The 12925-nt window shown below is 39.0% G+C and overlaps 1 protein-coding gene across 5 annotated transcripts in view; it reads right to left on the bottom strand.

The window, feature by feature from the left end:
- Nucleotides 1-1958: 1958 nt before the first annotated feature.
- Nucleotides 1959-12925, bottom strand: part of LOC120893987 (transmembrane protein 132E) — a 39543-nt gene continuing 28576 nt past the window's right edge. For 4 of the 5 annotated variants that reach the window (XM_040296266.1, XM_040296268.1, XM_040296265.1 and 1 more), the window contains exons 4-15: nucleotides 7455-7637; nucleotides 7132-7372; nucleotides 6918-7061; nucleotides 6640-6842; nucleotides 6235-6559; nucleotides 5928-6175; nucleotides 5254-5446; nucleotides 4574-5189; nucleotides 4285-4504; nucleotides 4102-4222; nucleotides 3007-3924; nucleotides 2780-2896 (exon numbers count right to left, since the gene is read on the bottom strand). In XM_040296266.1, the coding sequence (XP_040152200.1) occupies nucleotides 2882-2896; nucleotides 3007-3924; nucleotides 4102-4222; nucleotides 4285-4504; nucleotides 4574-5189; nucleotides 5254-5446; nucleotides 5928-6175; nucleotides 6235-6559; nucleotides 6640-6842; nucleotides 6918-7061; nucleotides 7132-7372; nucleotides 7455-7637 (3427 nt within the window). In that variant the 3' untranslated portion in view covers nucleotides 2780-2881. Of the gene's footprint in view, nucleotides 2897-3006; nucleotides 3925-4101; nucleotides 4223-4284; nucleotides 4505-4573; nucleotides 5190-5253; nucleotides 5447-5927; nucleotides 6176-6234; nucleotides 6560-6639; nucleotides 6843-6917; nucleotides 7062-7131; nucleotides 7373-7454; nucleotides 7638-12925 lie in introns of all 5 variants that reach the window. The other variant, XM_040296270.1, reaches the window with a different exon arrangement.

The following is a 12925-nucleotide window of genomic DNA, read 5'->3' as shown; positions in this document are numbered from 1 at the left end:
GGTGTATCAGTAAACAGGAAATTTTGGTAAAATCCTTGTATTTTGGACGATTTGCTGCTGGGAGAACATGTATCATTCAATTACAGTATGATACTCGAAAATAACTTCAAAATAAGAAAAATAACAGCAGCCAACTTAACACCTGAATCTGATTTGGCTTGTGCGCATGCATATAAAACTAAATGAGATAAATGTCAAATCCAAGATCTTTCAGTTAATGCAAAAAAGATTTAACATGTAAGGACTTTAGATTGAAAGTTGTTGTGACATTGATCGCATCAGCATCAAACTGTTTTGTAATTTTTTTACCACTTTTTGATATTGAAAACGTTTTGAACACAGCAATACACTGAAAATTATATTTTTTCTGAATAGTATTTTAATTACTTTAATTGGAAACTGTTGTAAGTTTTCCGTGTTACACACCGTTCGTAGATATAATTTTGTATCCTTCTTTTGCAATATTATGTATTAGTCATTAACTAAATTTTGCGATAGTATGCATTGGTTTCCGGCCCCTTTATGGCATGTATGGAGCATCCTATAGTTAATCATCTGAATTTTTCCTCTTATAAAGCTAATTTTTGGTATTGATAAAGCACTATCTTGCCCAAGATATAATGTTCACTTAAATAACTGTGAACCAATAACGTGGAAGTAAATGCTTGGAAATTTAGATTTTTTTACCAATGTTTTTTTGCAGTTTATATTGACATTCCCTGTTGAAAAAGCAAACACGTGGAATCAAATTAATCCTATCGCGTTTTTTATCAACTCAACTCTGAATTAAGGATTGGAAAAGCAATATAACGTAATGTAGACATCATATTCTTATTGGATGTTTTTTATCATTCAACCTGATATCATAGCTTACATAGCTCGTAAATATGTATAAGTACTTAAAAAAGCATCTGCATCAACAATGTACTCATTTCACCCATAATCAAAACAAATACACATTTCTGCGTATCTTTATGAATGTTTATATTTTATTCATAACAAAAGCAGTTACAGTCCCAGCCGTAATGCTTTTAACTAGCATATATTCATTGACAAAATATTTAGCATCCAAAATGCAGATTCTATGACGATCTATTCAAAACATCCAAACATGCAGGATTCCAAGCTGCAGGATTTCTTGTACTTGAACCTTAATTTTACAATGTGTATGGAATCAAAAATCTTCAATTGAATAAACATTATGATTGTTTGCATAAGCATTTTGGAATATGTACACACATTGCGTTGTTTAGCCTTCTCATATATGTATATATATATATATACACATATAAATATATATATATACATATATGTATATATATATATATATATATACATAGATATATATAGATATATGTATATATGTATATATATATATATATATATATATATATATATATATATATATATATATATATATATATATATATATATATATATATATATATATAATTTACTCATATTTGCGAAAAATATCTAACATGCATATAACAACATAAGTCTGTATATATATATATATATATATATATATATATATATATATATATATATACAGACTTATGTTGTTATATATGTTAAAATTATTTTTTCTCTTCGTTCTTTGCAAAGTGCATTTGCTGACTAGAATTAAGTTGTGTTAAATGGCCTTGTAATAAAAAGTTATAGTTCCACCATTTATCAAATCATTGCAGCAGTTGTAATGGATTCTAAATTCTAGTTTGATAAACAAATTAGGCGCCAAAATATAGGCTGTATATTAGCCACGTTCATCTTGAGTTACGACAGAATTACGGATTTGTGGTAATGTTACTTATGCATGAATGTTATATGTTTTTAATTGTTTTTTTCGGAGCGTAAAACAGCTTTACATTATCAAGTAAGTCCTCTATTCCACTTACGCTTCCACTTTAATACATTTGTACAAGACTAAAGCATACACGTATTAAAGCACTGGGTACATGAATTTTGCATGAGTCGTATGACTTGAAGAATTTCATATCTTTGTAAGTACAGCAAACGTATCTCTGAAAAATACCGTTTGAATTGTACTCTAGTAGTCAGTACTGGGTTTATTTATTATTTTTGTTTTCCAATTCAATACGTGAATTTTGCTTTGTAAGCTCACATGATATCAGGTGCAATATTTTGTTATGGTTTTGTATATTTAAGCTAGACTTCAACAATATTACCAAGTGTGGTTATGCGATTACACTTATGTATTTTACGATCACTGCAAAATCGCTTTTTTATAGATCCGCTTGACAAGTACAATGTAACCCAACATGTTTATCAGTGGTTCAAATTGTACTGATATTTAAAAAAATGATCTGAGCAATGAGCAGAAATGTACAAAACTATACTGAATCTGCAATGATGATTATAACTACACATTACTGACGTAAGCGTATCTTAATATGTTATTATGAATTGAGATTCTATTTGATGGCAATAAAGTAATACGTTGTTAAGTATGTTTCTAGCCCGTTTTAAAACAAAAAGCATTAAACAATTATTAAAAATTAGTTTAACTAAAACTATTACACTATGGCACCTAAAAATTAAAACATTTGAAATAAAACATAACCCTGAACGAACGACTTGTGTTTGAATCATTCAGTACCTATAAAAGGAGTGAACACGACCATATTTTTGCAATGATATGAGGCAGATTTTGCGTTGATTCAATATCGTCATCGTATCGTATAATATCGTCATTTTTTTATGCATAAGACTCACTCAAATGTTCAAAAAATTGCTCTAAGTTAGAATTTTTTATAACGGCAATACTTGATGGACTAGACAGCGGAGATTTTGCAACGTTTCTGTACTGTTGTTGAAATGTTGCTAATATTTCGCGAATCTTTGCAATGATCTCCTGCACTCAGGCGTTTGATTCCTGAAATATAAAAAAAAGTTTAGTGAATGCCATAAATACTTGGTTCTTTAAGTTAGCGATAAAACTGCATTAAATAGTAAGCATACATTAAAGGTAAACCTTCATCATACCTTTAGATTATCGAAGTAATGCATAATTTGTTCATAATCCATATCTAGATCATCTAATCCTAGACTCTCTGCCGGTCCTAGTTCGCTGTCTGGCGTTGTGGAAAACATAGGATTCCCCACCACTGTTGGTTTTTTTTTAGTTTTCCTCGATGATGCCATCTCAAAAGCAGCACAAGATGAGTCTGTAGCTTCCCTTTTATAATTATCATCTCTTAAAGATTGGTCTAATATGAGTCTAAAACCACCATCATCATCTGATGATCCCGAAATAGTTTTTTGACAGCACTCCTCTTTAATCTGTATTGGATTGAATTCGGTACTCAGATCAAGAGGAGACTGATCTAACGTATGTTTTACATGTTGCTGATTTAGACCTCGATGAATTTGATCATAAGTTTCATCGGATAATACTGACGGCTTAGGACGATCAAAGGGCTGATGGTGTTTTTTAGATTGATTAATAGTGTCAAATTTAAACGCAGTTTTTTGTGCATTTGGTTGTTCTACTAAGCGTTCAGCCATATGTAAATCTTTTGAAGTTCGATGTTGTTGATGATTTCTTTCGTCTTTTTGGTAATAACTGGAATTTGAAGCGGGTACTATAGAAAACCCCATATTTTCAAACGAATGCGGTGATCCATTTGATCTTCTAGCTATAATGTTTTGAGTTGATTCGTTTTGTTTAGCTTGAGAAGAATTCCCATTGCTAAACAGAGCTACATTGATTTGATGCTGAGTGTGGTTTATGTTTCGTTTTTGCATTCCAGAAGCATCGTGTATCTGTATTCCACAACTAGGAGCAATGTTAGAGGAAATATTATCCACACTATTGAATGGAATGCTGCTGCTGTTTCTTGGGGCACGATGATGATAACGCTTTGTAGCCTTTAACTGAGCAGCAGTATCAATTGGCAGTTGCTGAATAATTATACCAATAAAAGATAACAAAAATGACGAACGATTATATTTTAATAACGAACCATATAGGCAAATGCATCAGTTGTAAATGCATCGTTTTTTCTTAAGGAAATAACATATAAAAAATACGGTTTAGACAATCCTATTCAATAAAACAAAAAGTTATATATTCTGTACCTTGTTGGAACACTGAGCCGTTACTCCTATATTGCGATGTGGTGGAACTGGTGGACGGTACTCAATACGGTCTACAACTGTTGTTGCAAAACTAGGTTGAGGAAGTGATGGTGCATCTTCACTAAAATGAAAATGTTAAAGCATAATTAGCACTGTTTCTATCAGTAAACTTTTGCAATTTACCTGATGGTAGGGTTATGATGAACACGCTTTTTATAGGTACCAGAATCTATTAATGCAACAGGTGTTTCGCTTACTGCGTTTACTGCACGATTTTGGAATGGCACAGATGAAGGCAACTGAATATGATTAGGGTTATCGAAACTATTTATTTGCGAAGCATGTTCGATCACCTCATCGTACTTTGAGTTCATCGGATTGCTAATAATATGCATTCGGGAATCTATTTTTGTAAAGAAGTTTTTAAGATGAATCAACATTTTGTTACCACCATGTTTCATAACATATTTACCTTTATATTGGGGAGCTCTCTCTGCAATATTATCTGTATTTGAACGATCTACAGTTGCCCGACCTAACCAAACCCAATCATGTGCATTAGTTGCACAAGATTCGTTGCCTTTGCCAATATCAAACACACTTGAATGTCCCATGCCATCGCGGGCACTAGCTTCACCATTAGCATCTATCACAACTGGTCGATACTTCGATGCATATACTACACATGACATCACAAATATGGCAATTGCCAAACAAAAGGCACTCAATACAACATACATGCCAATTTCGAGCGTAGATGCATCACCATGCACCAAACTTTTGTTTGACGAAAATACTCCGACCATTCCACTGTTGCCGCTAATAATGCCACCACCTCCAGTGCCGCGGAGATGTTGTCTGGTAGAATGCACAACAGGCGCAGAATCGTGATCATTGCTATCTTTCAGTGGGATCCCAATAAGTATATCTTCTAGATCACTCAATTCTTTTCCCGATTTAGTTCGGTCTCTTCCGATAGCTCCGTCATTTTGAACTGCATCTGATTTTATATTCTTATCCGAACTACTAAAATCAACGTGTACGGATGCAAGAGCGCTAATCAACGGACCAACAGATATTTTCATTCCTAGGAATAATTAAAAAAAATACAATTACGATTGTTTCAACAATTTGTCATTTATAATTACATACCTGCTTAGAAACTGGTACATTTTTACGTAATCGACATTCTTCCGAAAGAAGTAAAGTAACACGTAATAACTCTCCATTACCCTCTCCGACTGCAATCACTCGTGGGTGATGGGATGCAAGCATAGGCGCAAATGCTACTACCTCGGTATCAAGACTTTCGACCAGCAGGAAATAATCATCAACTGATATATCCCTGTAATATGAACAAATATTTAATGCTATCTTTCCTCAATTTTTCGTCTAATAAAGCATAACGTTAGCTGGCATCGCGAAAGAAATGGTTTAAAATTAACAGTCGTTAAAAATTAACCAGAGTCGTTAAAAATTGCTAGAATTTGACATCGCGAACGCATTGAGTTCAATTGTAAATTTTAACGACTGGTCCTATGCCGTCGTTAAACAAACGACTGTCAAGAGCGTATGCGATACAAATTAACAGTCGTTTAATTATACTACTCGAAGTTTTCCCCCGTGTTTGCCTATATGCGATATCGAGCAGTCGTTAACTGTTTTGACGATCGTTTATTTTAACAGAAACGAACAACAAATTAGCTCGGTTAAACCAAAATAAACTTTAAACGACTGTTAAAATGTATTCATTTATTCGCGATGCCGGCTAATATAAAAAACACCATACAGTTTATCAAACAGACAGGCCAATATATATCACTAACCTCAGCGGGGTCCTCGAACCATCAGAAAATTCTAATTCTATATCTAATAGTCCTTCTTGATATTGTGCAGTCAATTTACGCGTCACTGTAGTTTCTGCTATATAACCATTATCAATAGAACCATCGCCCGATATTGACAATTGCAAGCCGGAAACAACTTTAACCATTAAACGTGTAATGGTCACTTTGTCACTGCCAACTCGCACTTCTCTGGCCCCAATGACCCTCCCATTTATTGGAGATAGCACCTATAAGATATAAGATTTGTAAGAAAAACAATATAAAAAAGAACAAACACATGCACTACCTGAACATCAGTGCGACCCATCGCACGGCCTTGAAGTGTGCGCCCTCTTAATGTGGCAATTTTTGGGTCTGCTACACGTAGCAGGGATTGTACCAGATCTGTTACTCGAAGGCCAGTTCGGCGAGATATTAAATAACTAACACGCCCTGAATCTTGATCCACCGCTACGAATCTCGCAAATACTTCCACTGGACTTTGCTGATATCTTGCACGACAAACACTGCGTTCGGAAGAAATACCATTTATAAAATCATCGGCATGATGGGCCCAAACACCACCGTTGCTATATGCTCGTTTTTTACGACGAATGGATTTAGCGTGCACTCTGCAAGGAGTGTAAGTGTTAATTACACAATTCTTTAAACATTCCTAATGTCTTAATATCGGATTTTTTAAGTTGCTTACGTGCTATGATCGTCTGGAATTTTCCATCCTTTGATCTGTGATAAACGAAAGTCTGCGACAGATACCTCTAAAGGAAATTCGGGCATCCACACTGTAAATCGAGCCAATCCGGCATATGTACCATATTTCACCAATATTGAGGCATTAGATGAACCTCTGACTTCTGAACCATCAACATATACTGAACTACACGAGGAAGATACCTACGAAAAAAATAAATTATTGTTTATTATTCAGTTTATTAGCTTGTTTATAAAATCAAAGTATGTGTCTATTACCTTCATAACACTTTCGTCTTCTGTCTGACATGAAGTTTGTAATGTGACATCTGCCATCTTTCCGGCCTGTGATACTATAAATACTTTCATGGCTTGCGACACTTGTCTTCCGGTGAGAACAGCCGTGTTCATAAGCTCCCAATTCTATAATACAGGAATAAAATTTTGATAAATAAAAATGATTCCTTATTTCGTATATTGAACAATAACAGACCTTTGCTATTGGTAAAACGGCTTGGATATCGTCTTTAAGTATTTCAAGTTTTGCGACAATCTTTTTTCGACCTTCTTCTTGGAATACGGTACTAGTTTGTGAAGAAGATTCAGTCGTAAAATCCGTCTTCAGTTTTGGCCCATCATTCACATAACTAACAGACCATATGATTCGCCCACCATCCCAATATTCCTTTGTATCATTTGAAACTTCAAGTAGCCATGAAAATACTTCTAACACACTAAAATCACGAATCAATAGAAATGTTATATTATGAAAAATGATTATGTATAATGTTGATCATAATTTCCTAATGTTCTTACGCTTCATTAGAAGAAACATCCTTTGTTCGACTTCCTCCAGTTGGACTATCTGGATCCTGGTCTTTGCGAAAAGCAGTAACACGAGCCACAGTGTGTTTCGTGTTTTCCTTTTCTACCGAGACGTTCCACTCATCTGACGACGCTACAGCCCCTAAAATACGCATACCTGCTTTGACACGCGCCCTATAATATTAAAACAAAATCAATGAAAGGTATATCATACGGTTATTTTTAATATTATAGCATGCTAACTACAGTCATTATCCGATATAGGCTATCGTACGGGACCGACAGCAATAGCGTATCTCGGGTTTTTGCGTATAGCAGATTGCAATACAAAAAGAGTTTATACTACCGGTTCAGGGGTAAAAAAAATCGAAACTGAATTTTGAATTGAATATTTTAATTGGAAAACAGGTATCTTTTTTTACAAATTTGTTTCAACATGGTTTTTATAATATAAATAAATTTCAAAAAGAGCATAAAATATTTCAAAATTTAAAAATAATCGAAAAAACACATGGAGCTATCACATTATAAGGAATCGCGTACTGCGAATTCGTGTATATCGAGTATCGCGTACTGCGGATAATTGCTGTATTATAATTTTCAATACATATTTGTGCAAACGTATTTGTAAAGGCCAGGGGACATTGTCCGTACTCGCTAGTGTAATTTTTGTGAACGCGTACGCCGCCAAGCGGAGGCGGATGTAAGGTAGAAACTGGTATAATTTATCTGTCAAAAAACGCTCGAGGAGGCTATAATTTTACACAATGATGAATAGAGATTTGAAGATGCGGATAAATGTTGCGCAGCGCTTTGTATGAATGACAATTTGTCCTACAACAACACCTAACGGTCTAATTTGTTGCAATTTATGGACGTTGGTCAATATTTTAAAGTCTCGTCGAAAATTGATGGGATACCAAATATATTTTTGTTTAATTTAATTTGTTTATTACTCGCTCAATGGATAACAATGGATCCGTGTGAATGTTCTTAAGTCTAATATTAGATTAAAATAAGTAGTAAGATCATTCTTAATTCGCTTCTAAGGCAGTTTTTAAAGGATTGCACTGAGGTTCCAAAATCAATCAAATGAGGAACTTCGTTAAACACCCTAAACATGGAGTTGAGGGGGTCTCTAGATCCATATCTAGTTCGACTACGGTTCAGGGCAAGTAACGGACGAGAGCGAAGCTGAACAGCAGGCGCGTAAAAGTTTAACTGCTGGAGTAGGGAAGGACAGTCGATGTTACTTTGCAGTAAACCAGCCACAAATAGTTGTTGTGCGGTACGGCGTCGGATGTGGAGCGGTTGCAGTCCAAGGAGCAGAAGTCGCGTTTCATAAGGTGGTAACTGACTGCCAGGTGGCCAAGGTAACAAGCGTGTTGCGTATCGGGATAAGCGACGCTGTATCGATTCCATTCTCTCAGAAAGTCTTTTGGGTTGAGGGCTTCCAGACGACACAGGCGTATTCGAGTACCGGGCGGATAATACCACAGTATAACGCTTTGATGCAGACTGGGTCTTTGAAATCTCTTGTTATCCGAAACAACATGCCAAGCAATTGATTACCTCGGGTAATCACCTCCTCTGTTTGCTGGTCAAATGACAGCTTTGAATCAAGTATGACTCCGAGATCCTTCATAGCATTAGTGCGTTCTATTGGTAAACCGTTAACTGTGTAGCTGGTGTTCTTAATTTCTCGTGCTCGTGTGAATGAAATGACTCGGCATTTTTCAATGCAGACCCGCTGTGCAAAGCGACGGAAGGCGTTATGGCGTTCTGAGAATTTTATCATGCCTTCCTTTTCTCTCCACCGGCAAATTTGTCGAGCAGCTCGTCGAGCTGCCCGTCCCTGGCTCCGCCTCATACCCATCGCCTGAGCGCGCTGTCGAAGGTTTGGATGTGTTGGTGCGTCAGACGGCCAATCGCTGTCAGCCGTCGTCCGTGCTTTTTCCCTCCATAGCGCTATCTCTTTCTCGCGTGTGGTCAATGCTCGCGAGCTGTTGTGGCGCCAAAAATGCCGTTAACAAACATTGCGGCGATGAAGTTGCATTTTCACAAATCAAACCAAAAAATCGCAATGAGTTCAAACACTGCAATATAAAAATGACTAAGAAATCGCTAGTTTACGCTGGAGGGTTTGCTGTGCAACGCGCTGAACCCTAATTCGCATTAACACGTTCATCTCGGCGCTGATTTTCATCAACTTTCCTTTCCACCAGCACCTAGAACGCAGGCTGGAAAGTTCACTGGCAGGCAGTGGGGCCTGTCATCGATCTGAACGTGTTAAGCATTAAGCATAACTTTGTTACCCTAAGCTTTTGCTTTCGTATGCTGTAGATGACATAGATATCCTGAGCCATTTGCGCGTGGGTGTGAGCGTGCGTGTGTGTGCAACACTTTCGCCAAATGTGTTTTCTTCCTGAATGTTATGATCCATCGGTCAAAGAAAGGAAGGTGTTCATGAAAGGCGGAAAGACGAATTGAGGCCCCTGTCAATGGTAACTGATGACCGGGAGCAGGGGGTACTGGCACACAGCTGTTGGAAGATTGAACGGTATACTTAAATTGCCGTCGGATGGGGGGGGAGGGGGGGTGGCCATGGGACCCCTACGATCATTAGTCACAGGCCCTAAAATGATTGCCGTCATGGGGGGAGGGGAGTTGAAAACACCATCTTTCCGGGGGCCCTTGTCGTTTATACTCTGTCCACTTGTACGCATACGGCATACTACAGCCTAGAGATCATCGGCGACCGCCTAGTTCGCCTACCGTTAGGTCCGGTTCATGACGGTGTTTTTTTATCGTGGAGGTGCATCCTTCCCCCTGCATGCAGCGTATGCATCGGGCAGGAGACAGTGTGGCAGTATGCAAGTTACCCGCTGGATAGGAGCGGTCGCGCGGCAACGCCATTCCGCACATCTGCATGCCCGTCGTGTGTTCTAACCGCGTATGAACCGTCCGCCGTAGCAAGGGGTGACTATCCGGCTACGCGGTACTCAAGTCCTGAAAAGGCCGGCATGATAGCGTAGGCTATTACACCAATAATAATAATAATAATAATAAGAACAACTTTCCATAGCAGTCCACACTCGGGGAAGGTTTTTTTTGACTTTGTTGCTGCCGGGCTACCGCTGTGGCGCGACAAATGCATGGAATGCACTCGACCAAAACATGAACCTACCGATCCGAACCCATGCCAAGGCATTGCCGGTCAACCGGCGTCATGATAATTACTCCAAACCAACAAGCCACCAGATTCTGGACGGACAGGTGCAGCACCATACGCGCACCGTAATAAACAAATCCAGAATCCTCTTTTGTATGGATTCAATTCAAAATGTTGTTTCCACTTGCGTCCGCTAGCTGAATTAGAAATAAATGTGCAATATATCACACGCACGTTTGCTTCGATCGTGTGTCTTTTTAATACCCCCAACAGCAGAGCCGATCGCAAAGATGCCAATGCCAATGGTTGTGTTGTCTCTCAGGTAGCGAGATCGAAAATGCATGGACTTTGTAGCCGCAGCGGATGAAAATGTACGCATCAGCATCAAATAGTTTTGGGGTTTAAAAACGCACGCACACATACAAACACGAGCGCAAACACACACACACACACACACACACACACACACACACACACACACACACACACACACACACACACACACACACACACACACACACACACACAAACGCGCGCGCACACGCGCGCACCATAAGGCACCTACGAACGCGCGCACGTGAGAACGCACCTACGAAAGCGCGCATGCAAGCACGCACCCCCCATCAAACCCCCCCTCCCCTTCCGCTATCATCAGCTATCATATCAGCTATCATATAGCGCATCATCATCCAAAGCGCCGGGCGGGATGGGGGATCACGGCATGATAGAGTGAACGGTCACTTTCCCCGCGCTGTGTGCGTGTGTGTGTGTGTGTGTGTGACGAGACCCAAAAACTCGAGACAGATTTCGGCACATCAAAAAAAAATATTTTATAGTCACTATACACTGTGCTTCATGATGCTTAGAAGGTCGTTGAAGCATCAAACATGTTCAAATTAAAAAATATTAGATTAGTGTTAGACGTTCTCCTACGCTTGTTTTAAATAGGCTTCTTCACCCTCAACTGGCAGCGGTATCGAATGGTCTCATCAGCAGCGGCACGAAATAAAATAAACCATCAATACACCGATAACACTTTGAATCCCAATCCAGCTTCTCCCGCATCGTCTCAAGGTCACACACAAATTAATAAATGCTAACACCCACCAATAACAATACACAACCGCAATGCACATATGAGTATCAACGCATACACCGCAACAGCCAATCAGCTGGCGGCGGAAGGCACGGGCAGAAGCGCAAGTAAGGCAAGCCAAGGTGAAGGAGGGAGAGGAGAGGAAGAAGCGGACGCAAAAATGGGCGCCATTATTTTTTTAAATTTTTTGACCGTTTTTTTTTTTGCTCCGCCGCCGCCCGAACTGTCCGAACTGTCCGAACTGCCCGAACTGCGCGACCCAGCGCAGGAATCGCTGAAGAACAGCGCGGGAGAGCAGCCAAAATCTGCGCTGGCCAGCGCAGATTTTGGTGCATTTTCTGCGCTGGAAACTGCTCGAATTTGCGCAGCGGGACCTTACACCAACTGTTAAAGTGTTGTATACAACAACAACAGCAATCCTGCTCTTTGTATGGGAATTAGAAGATTGCAATTAAATTAAGTTTAGTGTAACATTTGAACATGATCTTAAAACTTATTCTCATACCGCCATACCTATACAACAATTTTCACCAAAATTCACCTCAAAACCACTTGATTTCAGCAAAACAAGAGGTTTGGTGAATTTAACGTCATATACAAACTGCGGTTTACAAAAAAAACCCGCTGCGCAAAGCGACGGAAGAAATCATGGAGTTCTGAGAATTTTATCATGCCTTCCTTTTCTCTCCACCGGCAAATTTGTCGAGCAGCTCGTCGAGCTTCCCGTCCCTGGCTCCGCCTCATACCCCTCGCCTGAGCGCGCTGTCGAAGGTTTGGATGTGTTGGTGCGTCAGACGGCCAATCGCTGTCAGCCGTCGTCCGTGCTTTTTCCCTCCATAGCGCTATCTCTTTCTCGCGTGTGGACAATGCTCGCGAGCTGTTGTGGCGCCTAAAAATGCCGTTAACAAACATTGCGGCGATGAAGTTGCATTTTCACAAATCAAACCAAAAAATCGCAATGAGTTCAAACACTGCAATATAAAAATGACTAAGAAATCGCTAGTTTACGCTGGAGGGTTTGCTGTGCAACGCGCTGAACCCTAATTCGCATTAACACGTTCATCTCGGCGCTGATTTTCATCAACTTTCCTTTCCACCAGCACCTAGAACGCAGGCTGGAAAGTTCACTGGCAGGCAGTGGGGCCTGTCATCGATCTGAACGTGTTAAGCATTAAGCATAACTTTGTTACCCTA

This window comes from Anopheles arabiensis, chromosome 2 (genome assembly GCF_016920715.1).
Source record: "Anopheles arabiensis isolate DONGOLA chromosome 2, AaraD3, whole genome shotgun sequence".
In the NCBI taxonomy this organism is placed as follows: domain Eukaryota; kingdom Metazoa; phylum Arthropoda; class Insecta; order Diptera; family Culicidae; genus Anopheles; species Anopheles arabiensis.
The sequence above is the reverse complement of the archived record's forward strand: the minus strand, read 5'-3'. Positions and strand labels throughout refer to the sequence as shown.